The following is a 14,535-nucleotide window of genomic DNA, read 5'->3' as shown; positions in this document are numbered from 1 at the left end:
GTACAAAAACCACTCGTGCTTTAAGGGCTGAATTTGAATCTAAGTGAAAAAAAGCGCCAGTAACATATTCAGAGGATGCTAGTTATTGAAACCTTATCACAATACAAATGTATTAGTAGCATTAAGCTGTAGGGTTGTAAACCTCAGGTTCTTTGTATGCTGATATCAATAATAATTGATCTAGTTATAATTAACAGTATTTGATCATCGCTTTTTGATTGCTGCCTCAATTCATTTCAGTCATTTTTTCAAAGCATCAATCCAAATTGTCATCCAAATCAAAATCAAAATCAGTGTTAGGCAACATTCTGTATTTATAACAATTGTATGGATTAACTGTTTGTGTTTTAGCTTTTAGAGGCTTTGCACCCCTAGCTCTTAGCACTAATGTTGCATACAATGTTGACTCTGTATATTTCTCTTAAATGGTGCAGTTTTTCATTCAAACAACCCCCCATTAATTGTTTAACTGGTCAAGCAGATTTTGTTCTTTAGTTATAGAGTTGCCAGATCTGCCTGACAAAATCAGCCCAGTGGCCAATAAAACTAGTGTAATTCCAAAACTTAATTTAACCCTTCCAAACCCTGTGCTTAAAGTACATGATTATAATTATTATTACATTATAATAGCATACAACAGGCTACATTTTAATGGAGCCATATTAAAACAATACGTTATACTTATTATACTTATATAGCTTGTTATAGCAAGTTTCTTAAATTGTTTTGTGCTGCGTTTGACTCAGAAACATGAAGTCTGACCTTCTAATTCCATAATTTCCACGCTTGGCACTTTGGAGCTGCAAAGTGGGGAAAAAAACATGTATGGAAGTCTTTTTGTTACAGTTAACATCCCAACAAAAAAACACATTACATCCCAACAAAAAAACTTTAAATCGTCGATGCTTTATCTATGGCCATGTATGACCTCAAGGCGCTCTAACATGCGGTCGATTGTGAGTGACATCACTTCCAAATCCAAACACGCCCCATAGTATACTCCCACCCCCAACACTGATTGGCAGGTTTCTGTGGAAGGCATCAGAAATGCAAATGCAAAGGGATTTGACATTCCATTTGAATTTTGTCAGGCTCCATACGCGACCCTGAAGAAGTGAAATAGCAAACGGGGTAATTGCTATTGCTATTTTGATACGACAGGATCAACTCTTAAGACATGGGAAATGCAATTGCAAATGGACTTTGCGTTTCCATTTGAAATTTGGCAGATACTGTACGTTCGCGTAAATGAACAGTAATACACGATTTGCATGTTCATTTGAATGTCTCAATTTATGCATCCACAATTAGGAAACACAATTGCAAATACAGCTTTCAGTTGCTTTTGAAAATTGTCCGCGAAATACTTCCATAGATATAGACGCATCTACGAAAGGGTGTTTTGTTAGCAACAACCTAGCTGACTAACATTAGCGATCATGAGTTTATGATATATTAACTTTTGCAAAACAGGGAACTCTATGGTCATTGTTATAGATTTGTGTATGTTGGTTGATCTAAATTAAATATTAAATATAAACCTGTTTAAAATAGTAAAGTTTTATTTTATTTACTGTTGATGCTGCTGACATGTTGAGGAGACCTTCCTGACTTTCTGAGTAGGAATTTCGAGTTGAATACAGCATGAATTTATTGCATAGAGTATATTGGTATAAATAAAAAATATCTGTGAGAATGAGTTCAATGAGAATCAGTTCAATGATACCCAAGATCGATTAATTTCACCTTTTAATTCACTATGTATGAACATAACCCACAAGCTTAGATAATAGACTAAGCATGTGTTGTTTGCATTAAAGAAAAAAAATTGCAAAATTTAGACATAATTAATGTAAAAAAATAAAATATATGCAAAAAAAAGTCAACAATTACACATACTTTTCATACATTTACATGGAGCATTCTCCTATGTAAGTTGTTACTATAGGAACAATAATGAGTGCCTTAATATAAACTTGAGATTGTCTTGCAGCCGGCACTACTGTCAGATCTGCTTTTATAGCAAATTAATCAACACCTTCTAACCAACCAGAATTGAGACTTTAGCAGTAAAAAGTCATTTTAATTTGACTAGATCTAACCAAAGTATTTGTTTAAATTTGGACACAGCCTGTCTGTGTAATGGCATTGTTTTGTGGAGCCTTATAAATATCCACGAGCAACATGACAGAAGTGGCGTGATTCTAGATATCCACCTGGCTGTGATTACCTTTCAGCTCTACCAACACAAATAGGTCGGTTATGATTCCATTAGTTAACAAAAGTGTTGCCAAGCAACACATCAACTGTTTCCCAGCTGCAGACTTGCTTATATCAGTATTCGTGATTTACACAGATGAAGTCGGTCCCCTTTCTTCTCTCTCCCTCGTTCTTATCTGACCGCTATTCATAATTTCAATCTAATGCTAATTTTCATAACCACATCCATATTTGTGAAATGTTGTGTAATCAGTGATCGTATCAGCACACCTGAAAGCACTCTAATATACAGAACAATCTTTCAGTGCTCTTATATGCATGATATCACTGCCTCGCCTCCAATCAAATCACTGGATCAGAACCGTTGTATAATGTTTCTTTGGGCTTCTTGCGCTCGTTGGAGTTCCAAGTGAGATGAAAGTTAGCTGAAAGCAAATGTACAGCTGTAAGATGGCTAAATTACAAGCTTTAGCTCAAAGTAATACTGCACCTAGGAGAGTATGGGTTTCTACAAGATAGGGGGGAATGCAAAGTTTTCACATAAATAGTTGGAAGATTTTCAGATGTGGTTGATAAAAATGCCCAGAAAGCTTATTGTGCAGTCTGTGAGAAATCATTTAAGCTATGCACAATGAGTGCTAATGCAGTATAGTCCCACATGCAGTCAGCCAGCCACAAAACAGAAAACCTCTTTTTTTTAAAACATTCTTTTAAAGTCTGCTCTCCGGTTGCATTTGAATGTTAGACACAAATCTGAATGCTCTTCATTACTTTTTGAAAAGACCTTGATTCAGGCTCTTACAGGCATCTCTCCATCTGCCATAATGCTATGCTTTTCCATTCATATTTACGCCAACAATCCTATTGGATCGGTGATTTTATTTTATTTGATGTTCTTGTGTTTTTGTCCTCACTCTTTCAGGGTATTTTGAGGTACAAAAGCTATCAGTCCAACTTCAAAATCCAGAAGAATCGTTTAGGATGTCCAAAATGTATTATACAGTAAAGAAAAAAAAAACCCTCAAGCCCTCAATATATTTTATAAGGGGCTGACAAAAATGACTTGTTTTTTTGAGACCCTTAGGCTAAATTGAAATGTTTTACTTCTCTGATACATGTACTATGTATAAGAGCACTTTGAGTGTGTGTGTTTTTTTTTGTTTTGTTTTTTTACTAAATACTACATTTCATCTGCTGGCATTAACCAGCTCTGATTTAGTTTTCCCTCTAATATAAAGCTTGATGTACGAAGCATCTTGGAATGTATAACTTTGTGTTATAAACAGTCAGACACCAATAACACTATATTCCAGGATTTCTACACAACCTGAATTTGAGATGTTGCGCTCTAATTACCTACTCTTGCCTTCTTAGAGTATTGACTAGTAGGCAAAATCCTTCTGGCTGTATTTAAACACACAGCAAGAAAATGTTCTCTCTTTATATCAGTTGTTTTTGTAGTTCACAACAAAATGATTAGGCCACAGGTGTCAATCTCAAGGCCTACAGGCAAAATATAGTTCTCTGCCTAATTTCATTCAGCCCACATGAACTTGCGAAAAAAGAGAAGGAGACTAAAGACAAATGTTCTTTGCAGAGATAATGCACTGTAAGGTCTTCTTAAATGTCTTTCTAAGCCTTGATATATTGTATAGTCTGTTTCCAATCTTCATCTGCCCAGTTTCAGTGAAACGGTGTTACTATAAATGCAGACTTTAATACACTGAAAAAGCTGCACTATTAGCATCACATAAATATGTATAAATAAAATTGGTTTCACTCTGCCCAATATTTAAACTTATTCCTACATTCTTTTGTATGTCCATGGAGTAAAATAAAATATCAGATGCCACGAGTGTACCTTCTGCCATCATTTACACATTTGAATGAGCATGTAATATGAAGCAATGTGATAACATGAAACTAAATTCATACCTTATGGCTATGGACATTGTTTCGACTCAGGAGAGTTGTCATTTGCTGCTATTCTTAAGTAACTCTTTGACGCCGTACACAACAGCGCTTCACCTTCATGCGTTCGGTGAGAGGTGGGTTGAGAGGCAGGAATTTGGACAATAGTTGCTGCAAGCCTTTTATAATCGACCAATTGGTGTGCAAGCAGGCGGGAATTACAGAGAGGGCTTAAAGCAATGCAAATATGCACACACATGATGCGGTATTAAGCACATCATAATTAAACTAAAGCCGGACGGAAGCTTTTTTAAGGTCTGAAAAAGAGGACATGTCCGGGAAAAAGAGGACATATTGTCAGCCTACTGTAGCTTGAACCAGTCAGGGTATTGTCCTCTGACCCCTCTCATCAACAAGGCATTTCTGCCCACAGAACCGCCTCTCACATCATGGGGTTTTTTGGTACAATTTTGTGTGAACTCTAGAGATTATCATGTGAGAAAATCCCAGGAGATCAGCAGTTTCTGAAATACTCAAACTAGCCCATCAGGCACCAACAACTATGCCACAGTCAGAGTCACTGAGATCACATTTTCCCCATTAACTGAATCGCTTGACCTGTATCTGCATGATTTTCAATACTAGTCATCTATTCTGTAGCTAAAACCTGATTAATGTAGTCTATTTCATGCAAAGTCATATCAAAGTGATTCAGCTAGTTAAGCATACAATTGAATAGTTTCTGTTAGCCCTTCTTTTTCATAGAATTCTCCTAATCTATATCTAGAGATTGGAGTTATTGGAGTTAATGAATAGAATAGATAATAAAATATTTTAAAAATGAATAGCCTTAGTTTATGACACAAAATACTGATTTGGCCTGCGCACTTTGACACCCCTCGATTAGTTATAATGTAGTTACAGTATGCAACAATTGTTTACATTTTCCCTTCTTTTCTGCTTAGAACCATTTGTTGCAGACATTAGGCTCTGAAATGATGTCTGCAAGTAATGAGATATAATATTTTTGCAGCACAACACTAATATGAGCACAGTAAGTGAGTAGCATTCAATTCAGCTATAATTGTAGATGGTGTATTTCCTGTTGCCCAAGCTGAAAGTCTAACCTCCTCTTCCTCCTGCTTATATCGACAGCCACATGGCCCCTGTCCAATTAGACCAGTGTCCTCCCAAATCACCACTACAGATATGAGACCGCGGCACATCTCAGATTCATCCAGAAAAACAAAGATTGTTCTTGGTTTATTGCTGTTGATTATTGATCCAAAATTAAAGTTGATGGCAAATGGTATATTGCATTTCATATTGTACCATACATCAGTCCTGTAACAAGGATTAGATATCACATAGGCATATTTTGTTTTCACTGAGCTGTGTTTCTAAAGATTAGGTGAGTATGTTACTGCTTAAATGCTACAGGGTCATTTAACTCCAGGTTGTTTTACTGTTTGCAGGACTATGGGCTATAAAAACCGTTACGTGAGAGTTCCAGACGGACACCTGTGGATCGAGGGCGACCATCATGGCCACAGCTTTGACAGCAACACCTTTGGACCGGTGAATCTATCATAAATTTCTCACATAATATAGTATATTGATCAAAGAAATAATTGATTTATTCATAATCTGGTGATGTGGTGTAGCTTTTTACTTGTTAGTGATAGTGAGGAATTATTCTACATAAAATTGTTAGAATTGACAGAGGTGCCAGCATGTATGGGATAGTATGGTAAACACACCAAACACAAATAAAATTTGCCCAGCTATAAAGCCTCTTCGCTGAAGGGCAAACACGTGCATTTGCTTCTGGTAGTGCTTACTTTCAGTTTCAGTTTTGCCAACTCTTTTTAGGTAAAAGTATCTAATATATGGTCAATACGTTGCTAGAAGTCTTCACATTATGTCATAAACTAATTTGCGTGTTCAGTTCATTGTTATGATCATTTGCATACCAAAACATGTTACATGACAAAGGGTGGGCTTTGTGGGTGGGAAAACAATGGTTGGGAACAATGGTGATCAGTGATTACTCAGTGAGAAGAATGGTGATCAGTGATTGGATTTTGGGAACAATGGAGATTACTAATTGCTCGATGAGAACAATAGTGGACAGTGATGGGACTTTTGGAACAATGGTGATCAGAGGTTGGATGTTGGGAACAATGGTGATCAGTGATTGGATGTTGGGAACAATGATGATCAGTGGTTTAATGGAGAGCACAGTGGTGATCAGTGAGGGGACTTTGGGAACAATGGTGATCAGTTATGGGACTTTGGGAACAATGGTGATCAGTGATGGGACTTTGGGAACAATGGTGATCAGTTATGGGACTTTGGGAACAATGGTGATCAGTGATGGGACTTTGGGAACAATGGTGGTCAGTGATGGGACTTTGGGAACAATGGTGATCAGCGATTGCACGATGAGAACAATGTTGATCAGTGATTGGTTGTTGGGAACAATGGTGATCAGTGGTTTAATGTTGGGAACAATGGTGATCAGTGGTTTAATGTTGTGAACAATGGTGATCAGTGATTGGTTGTTGGGAACAATGGTGATCAGTGGTTTAATGTTGGGAACAATGGTGATCAGTGGTTTAATGTTGGGAACAATGGTGATCAGTGATTGGTTGTTGGGAACAATGGTGATCAGTGATTGGATGTTGGGAACAATGGTGATCAGTGGTTTAATGTTGGGAACAATGGTGATCAGTTGTTGGGAACAATGGTGATCAGTGGTTTAATGTTGGGAACAATGGTGATCAGTGATAGGGTGTTGGGAACAATGGTGATCAGTGAATGGTTGTTGGGAACAATGCTGATCAGTGATTGGATGTTAGGAACAATGGTGATAAGTGATTGGATGTTGGGAACAATGGTAATCAGTGGTTTAATGTTGGGAACAATGGTGATCAGTGATTGGATGTTGGGAACAATGGTGATCAGTGATTGGATGTTGGGAACAATGGTAATCAGTGGTTTAATGTTGGGAACAATGGTGATCAGTGGTTTAATATTGTGAACAATGGTGATCAGTAATTGGATGTTGGGAACAATGGTGATCAGTGATTGGATGTTGGGAACAATGGTGATCAATGATTGGATGTTGGGAACAATGGTGATCAGTGGTTTAATGTTGGGAACAATGGTGATCAATGCCCAGCAGCTGTCATGTGAGCTGGGAGCCATATTGAGTGTAGGACAGTTACTAACATCTGTTTATAAAGGCAGTATATTTGTGAAATAAAGTCTTTAAAATATGTCTAAAAAGTCACCAGATCTCGTGACAAAGATCTAACTTGGCAACCCTGTTTGTGAACCAGTTGAAAAGAAGTGGATGGGACTGCGCAAGACTTTGGCAGATTAAGAAATGGAGGAACTGCTTATTATTCTGTAACGGTCACACAGAACTTTTGTCTTGCTGTTTTCTTACTGTTGCTTGGTGCACATCTGGAAATTTTTTTATCTGTCTCGACATACACAAGGGCTTTTTTTTTTTGTAAAACTCATTCATTGTGTGCAAGCAAGAGCGAGAAAGAGATGTGACATTAGCCTGTGTAGCCTATCTCTCTGCCTGCAAGAATTTCTTATTAGCAATGTTGGCACCTCTGAATTGGTCAAACACAAACACTTCATTGACTTATCCCACCTTTATAGATGGCTCCAAAAGAAGAGTATGAAAAACGTAGAGAACACAGAGAGCTGCTTCCTGAGGACATTGTTTACAGCCGTGCACTGCTCTGCCACCTCGCCCACGCTGTGCGCTATACTGACACTCACACACATACTCACGGCCTTTAAATGTATTATTGAATAGAACAGTGTTTTTCTGTCACTTTGCCCTCTCCTTTTTTCCTCCCTGCTCAAACAGTTACTATATCAGCTGAAAGATTTATTTTCCCAGAAAGATTTTAGATGTTGTGCTGCTTGTGTTAAGGAAAGTGTTTCTGGTCAGAGGCTGTTTTTACAGAGACAAGAGTTTGTGTCTGAATTCCAAATGTCCTTTTCTGTAGCCTGAAGCTCTTAGTGATGTCACTGTATTTTTGTCCTCTGGCTCATTTTTAAATGATGGTTCTTGTCTGAAAGTAAATGAATGCACTTCTCATGGTGTCTCTTTTATTACCGGTGCACGTCCAGTCCTCAGAATGCTTGCTGCGCTTGCTCTCCTGCACACAGACCACAATGTACAGTGGTATGTTAGACATATTTGCCAAAATCCTGTCAGGTCGTATATCACTGGAGAAATATACCTGCTGAATGTTTCAAGCAGTTTGTTTTTGCTGTTTTACTGTGGACTGCAGTTTCACCTTGACTTGATGCATTACAGGGTGAGACGGGGTTTGGGGTTGGGGGTGGGGTCTGCGGTTCTGGGATGTGGGGCTTCATTTTTAACCTTTCAATAAAGGATTTAAATCTCGGCTTTTAAGCACTTCCTTGTGTTTTTTACTTTTTGTAAAAAGTGTGTAATTAAGGAGTACAGGACACGAGAGTTCCTCTGGTTCTTAAAGGTCACAGTACTGTATAGATTTTGTCTTATTTAACACATTTTATAGCACAGCTATATGCTGAATTCTCCATTTTGATTGGTCAGAAGGTGTTGATTAATTTTCTGCAACAGCAGCTTTGACAGTTGTGTTGAAAATGTGAATTATGGGTTTATTTTGATGCACTCATTCTAATATGTTATCATTCTATACAGTCCCTCCAGGATTTCATGATTTTGCAGTTGCAGACATTAACACAATCTCAAGCAAACGTCACAATATTCGGAGGAGCTTGCAAGTGTTCAAATCTACCACAGATTGTCCACAGATTTGGGCCAAGACTTGTCATGTGACTTCATCACAACATGTATTCAGCCAAAGCCCTTTTCGATTCATGTGTGTTGAACATGAGTACAGTTAAAAGATCTCATTTACCAACAAACATCACTGTGAAAGACTGTGCAAAGCAATTTTGTGCAATTGTAATTTCATCAGTTAAGCAGTAGCATTAAAAAGCTCTGCAAGTTGCGTCACAAATTTAGAAAAAAAAGTGCATTACACATTCATTTGTATGTTGTACACATACTTTAAAAACATGATGTTTCTTTGGGAGTTTTGGGGGGAGTTTCTACTTACAGTCAGATTTAAGATTCACTGTAACAGTCAGAGGAAAGGTTGTTCCTTTAAAGCAATTGTTCAACCAAAAATGAAAATTCTGTCATCAATTACTCACCCTCATGTCGTTCCAGACCCATAAGACTTTCGTTCAGCTTCAGAACACAAATGAAGACATTTTTAATGAAACCTGGGAGATTCCTGTCCCTCCGTTTACAGTCCAAGTAACCAAAACTTTCAAGCTCCAAAATAAAGGCATAAGTTCATAAAGGCATCGCACAAGTAATCCATGTGACTCCAGTGGTGTAATCCCAATTTTATAAAGTGATAGGAATGCTTTGTGTGTGCAAAAAAAAACCCAAATTAAATCTTTATTCAAATACAAACTCATCAGGGGTGAAAAAGGTGACAAAGATGCGAGACAAACACCACCTCGAACAAAACAAACCTGTGGTCTCATAAAAAGTACAAATAGACAGGATAGGCCAGGGTCTGATAAAATGGGCGGATGTGCTTCTTCGTTGCTAAGTGGTTCTTTCCTTTTTACACTGGGGTTAGTTACCCAACATTATTAAGTTTCTTGGGTCTGCACTAGTCCATTCAAAGCAAACAAACCAGCACGCCTTTATTTGTTGCTTAGAGACCCTTGTGTTGAAGTAAGCCAGAACTGTGCGAGTGCCGCGCCATTCAGCAGTATTCATATTCATATCGATTCATGAATTGAGTATGTGCGTGAAATCTGCGCAGATTACATAAACTTCACCAGCAATTGAGTGAACATAATTTGTGAAACATAATCCACCATATTGGCTAGTGATTTGACATCATTACCCGCTGCAGTTGATTTTTACCCACATTTGGTGGGTGTTAGTTTCAACCGTGTCATTAGGAAATTTCACAGAACATCTTGTGTATATAAAAGCAAACTTACATTGTGGTTTTGACAGTATAGTATAGTAGAGTACAGTATAGTATAGTATAGTATAGAAGAGCTCAACTAAAGTTGTATTCGTTGGCAAAATGGTAATGTTAGTTGTCATGTAATCAGAGAAGGAACTCTGAACTACAGTTCCCAGCAGCCACTGCATCACAGTCACATGACCACCTGCACCTCAATCATGTTCCTGTTAACAAGCACTTGTATATATAGCCACAGTTTGCACTGCATTCTTTGTCTTACGTTTGTCTTTCTTTGCCATTGTCCCCGTTGCTGTGTTTTGATCTTTGGTTTATGTTTATTCTTAGCCTTAGTGTTTTGCTGCTGATTCACAGTTCTTCTTTTGTGTTTGGTTGTGCTGAAAATGAAAGAAATTCTGCACTTACATCCATCTCCACCTTGGAATCGTGGCATTAGTAGTGTTATACAAGTTTTATTTGGAATAAAAAGTATGTTAGCTAACGTTCGATTTGGTGGAAATAACACTAACAACGTTAGTCAAATCAAAACAAGTCAGCCATGTAAGTCTAATTAACAGTCCCAAGTTTGACATATCGTTACTTATGCCAATTAAGGATATCATAATGCTACATTAAGAGATTCTTACATTAAGGCATGTGGGCAGACCTCCAGCGATGGCTCTCTTCAGTCATGTTCGCTCTTCCCAGGAACTCAGAAGGCGTGATTCTCAGGATGTGATTCACCGTGACCCTGTCCAAAGACTGTCCTCGCAGACAACACCCCCCCCCCCCCCCCCCCCCCATTCTCCCCATTTTCAAAAACTCATCAGGTCTAGTTGAATCATAATAATGACCTATTTTGGATCCAAAACGGCGAATTTCACCAAAAGGTATCAAGTTTATATCCCTGCAAGAGAACCACGATGTATGCGTGTTGTGTTGACGACAAAAAATGCATGCCCTGCTCTATTCCAAAATCTGCAGACATCTTTATTACAGAGATTGTTCTATGTGAGTCAGTTTGTGTACAGCGTCCCTCTTCCTCTGCTGTAAACAATGAAGTGCTTCCGGGTCCCATTTTCTCTCACGGCAACACAACACACATGCATTACGGTTTTCTTGTGAGTGTGCGTCAGAGATCTATGTGAAGATATTTTGTGAATAAAGACTTAATTTTAGGTTTTTATGAGCACATAAAGCATTCGTGTCGCTTCATAAAATTGGGATTAAACCACTGTAGTCACATGGTTTACTTTCACCATGCCTTTATGAACTTTTTGGAGCTTGAAAGTTTTGGTTACTGGACTGTAAATGGAAGGACAGAAATTTCCCAAGTTTCATTCAAAATATCTTCATTTATGTTCTGAAGATGAACAAAAGTCTTAAGGGTTTTGAACAAAATGAGGGTGAGTATTTGATATTTCATTTAGAATTAACATTTTTGGGTGAACTATCGTTTTAAGTTTTCTGACGTGAGAAAGTTTTTGTGGTTTCTTTAGTTTAACTTCAAGAGAAAGACAAAGGAGAGACATAAGTGATCGCTTACTTGCTTTGCAGACATTGCACTAGATTAAGTGTAATGATAAACAGATAAAAAGGAGGATGTGACTTTTTAATAGATTAAAAATTGTAATTGTTGTCAAATTGCTGAGGTATTTGAGGAATAAAAACTTCAGGATGTGTTTGTTATAGGAAAAGAATGCAATTTTAGAGTGGTCAAAGTAACTCCATTTCACATCTAGATGCATCACACCAACCAGTTGTTGTTTATTTTCCTATAACAGCACTTCCTGGAGTCTTTTATTCCTTACATATCTGACTCATCAGCTTAATATCATGGCCTAAATGGAGTGAATTAATTGTGTTAGAAGAGGGAAAGCACAAATCTCCTGAGCCGAGTTGGACGACATGTGTGGATACTGAAACACTAATGGCATGTCTTCTGTGTTGCTACAGGTTTTGGTTTTGCAGTTGCACTGTTTAAATGAAATCTCACTAAGCCACTGATAATGACATCTCACTTATTAACTTTTTCAGAAGCTCAATAATGGTTTAATGTGTTTCATCACATAGTGTTCAGGAGGTATATGCTTTGGATTTAGCTGTGATACCGTACCATGGCACTAAAGAATGTTTAACCCAGAGACCTTGGCGTCCCTTAACCCCCTGTTCAGCTAATCCTTTCCAGGCCTTCCAGGTATTTGCAAAAAAATCCTCCAAACTGAACTATTCTGAGAGCAGTAAGCACTTGAAGCTTTGTCTGGCTTTCTCAGAACACTGGGCTCTCACTCCCCTTCTGAGGACAGATTGATTACTTCATATTGAATTGGCTCTGGTTGATCCTTAAAGCCAAAGAATGGTAAAGAGCATGTGCTTTCACTTTATAAGATATAGAACTTGGGCTCCCGGGTGGTGCAGATGTCTGTAGTGAGAGCCTGTTTTCTCTTTGAGTTAAAATAAAAATAAAAAATAGAGTGCAATTTTTTATACCTAAATAGGCACAAATTGGCCTAAATTATACAATAAATAATTGTAGCAAATAATTATTATTTTATTAACAAGCAAAATAATTGTGATTTATAATTTTTAACCATTATGTAACCATTATAACTGTTGTCCCTAATTTCTCCCTAATTGTTCTATAAGTATAAATCATTTTTTATTATTATTTTTTTATTATTACTTTTTAATTAAACTTTAGAGTTGGAGTTGTTTTTGAATCTCTGGCTGGAGTTCATGAAAGTATAATTGTCTGTCTGGGTGAAAGAGCTTAGCCAATCACAAGCGTCTGCTAGCTGTGTTTAAATTAAGGCAGATAGCTCTCTCTCCTCCAGGCACAGCTGACCCGGGTGACATTGTCTGAGTGATAAGGATGCTCTGAAGAACCCAGATCTGAGCGGAAACCTGTTTTAAATGAGTAAAATCAAGGTCAGATATGAATTCCTCTACTGTTGATGCTTGAGGATTTATGGATAGGCTACACAAGCTAATGTCACATCTCTTTCACTCTCTCTTGCTTGCACACAATGAATGGCAACAGAACAACGAGATTGCAAGTGGAGCTGGAATTTAGTTGAGGACGCTGGCAATAAAACATTTGTCATCATGTGTTTTGCTAAACTGCTCATATCACCTCCCTTATAAGCAGAAAACTTATAAATCTTCCAAAATGTGGAGTGTTTGAATGCTGTGCTGCTCTCACAGCTTCATCTACCTCATGTGTCTTAACAGAACCTTATACAGAGACCTGAAGGCCAATATTATTACTATACATTTGTCAGTAGGGGTGGAATGGTGGTTTACTGGTTAGAACATTTGCCTCGCTCCTCCAGGGTTGAGGGTTTGAATCTCGCCTCCTCCAGAGCTTGCATTTTCTTCCTGTGCTTCGGGGGTTTCCTCTGGGCACTCTAGTTTCCTCCTCTCGTCCAAAGTAGGCATCTGTACTGATTTGTCGTAGTGTGTGAATTGTAGAGTGTATGTACAATTGTGCCCTGTGATGGGTTGGCACCCCGTCCAGGGTGTCCCCCGTCCTGTATGCTGATTTCCCTGGGATAGGCTTCAGGCTCCCTGGGACCCTGTGCAGGATAAATGGTAAAGAAAATAGATGGACATTTGCCAATAAATAAACAATAATCACTTGGATTTGCTAGACATAATTTAAAGATCTGGCAACTTTATAAAAGAACTGATAACAGTACCAGTATAGGTTAGGCAGCAAAAATAAGAGCATGTTGTAGACGTGTCATGATAATGAAAGTTTAATTTATTTTTCTGTTGATCTTATGCCTCTTCAAGAATAGAAGCATAGCCATAGTGTTATAATGCACACAGAGTGCATTATAGTAAATAAAAATTGTGTTTGGCTTTTTGTCCAAAAAATGCAAAACCAAAGAAATAGAAATAAATAATGCACTATTCTATACTAATGTACTAAATCTTGTTATTTACATGGCATTGTAGTGAGAGTGGCCAAATTTTGGCTAACTTACGGATTTAAAAAAGGGAATTATTAAATATGTAGTTTATAGATTAAAGACTAATTATAGAAATATATTAATCAACAAACTCAGAATGAATATCCTGTTTCTAGACAGATAGGTATAGGGAATCATCTGAGAGAATTTTGAATACAACAATTAATTGTCCTGGGAGATCATTCTGACAGGCCCAAATATTAGTGACCTATCATTATTAAGTGTTAGTTTGAAGACATGCAGTGGAGCAGCGACATGACAATGCAGAAAAACTGTCACACATGAGAGAGAGCATTTAAGTTCTGCGAGCACTGAGACATACACGCTTCCTTTCACTAACGATTACACATTGCTTATGACTCAAGGTGCACAGATTTCACAGTACCTTGCGCTCATTTTTAATGACTGATATT

General features: G+C 37.7%; 1 protein-coding gene across 1 annotated transcript in view; it reads left to right on the top strand.

Moving 5' to 3' along the window:
- Positions 1-14,535, top strand: part of immp2l (inner mitochondrial membrane peptidase subunit 2) — a 135,241-nt gene that overhangs the window by 119,735 nt on the left and 971 nt on the right. The window contains exon 5 of the mRNA XM_017473810.3: positions 5,607-5,709. Coding sequence (XP_017329299.1) covers positions 5,607-5,709 — 103 coding nt within the window. The remainder of the gene's footprint in view (positions 1-5,606; positions 5,710-14,535) is intronic.

The sequence above is a fragment of the Ictalurus punctatus genome, chromosome 8 (assembly GCF_001660625.3).
Source record: "Ictalurus punctatus breed USDA103 chromosome 8, Coco_2.0, whole genome shotgun sequence".
NCBI lineage: Eukaryota > Metazoa > Chordata > Actinopteri > Siluriformes > Ictaluridae > Ictalurus > Ictalurus punctatus.
The sequence above is the reverse complement of the archived record's forward strand: the minus strand, read 5'-3'. Positions and strand labels throughout refer to the sequence as shown.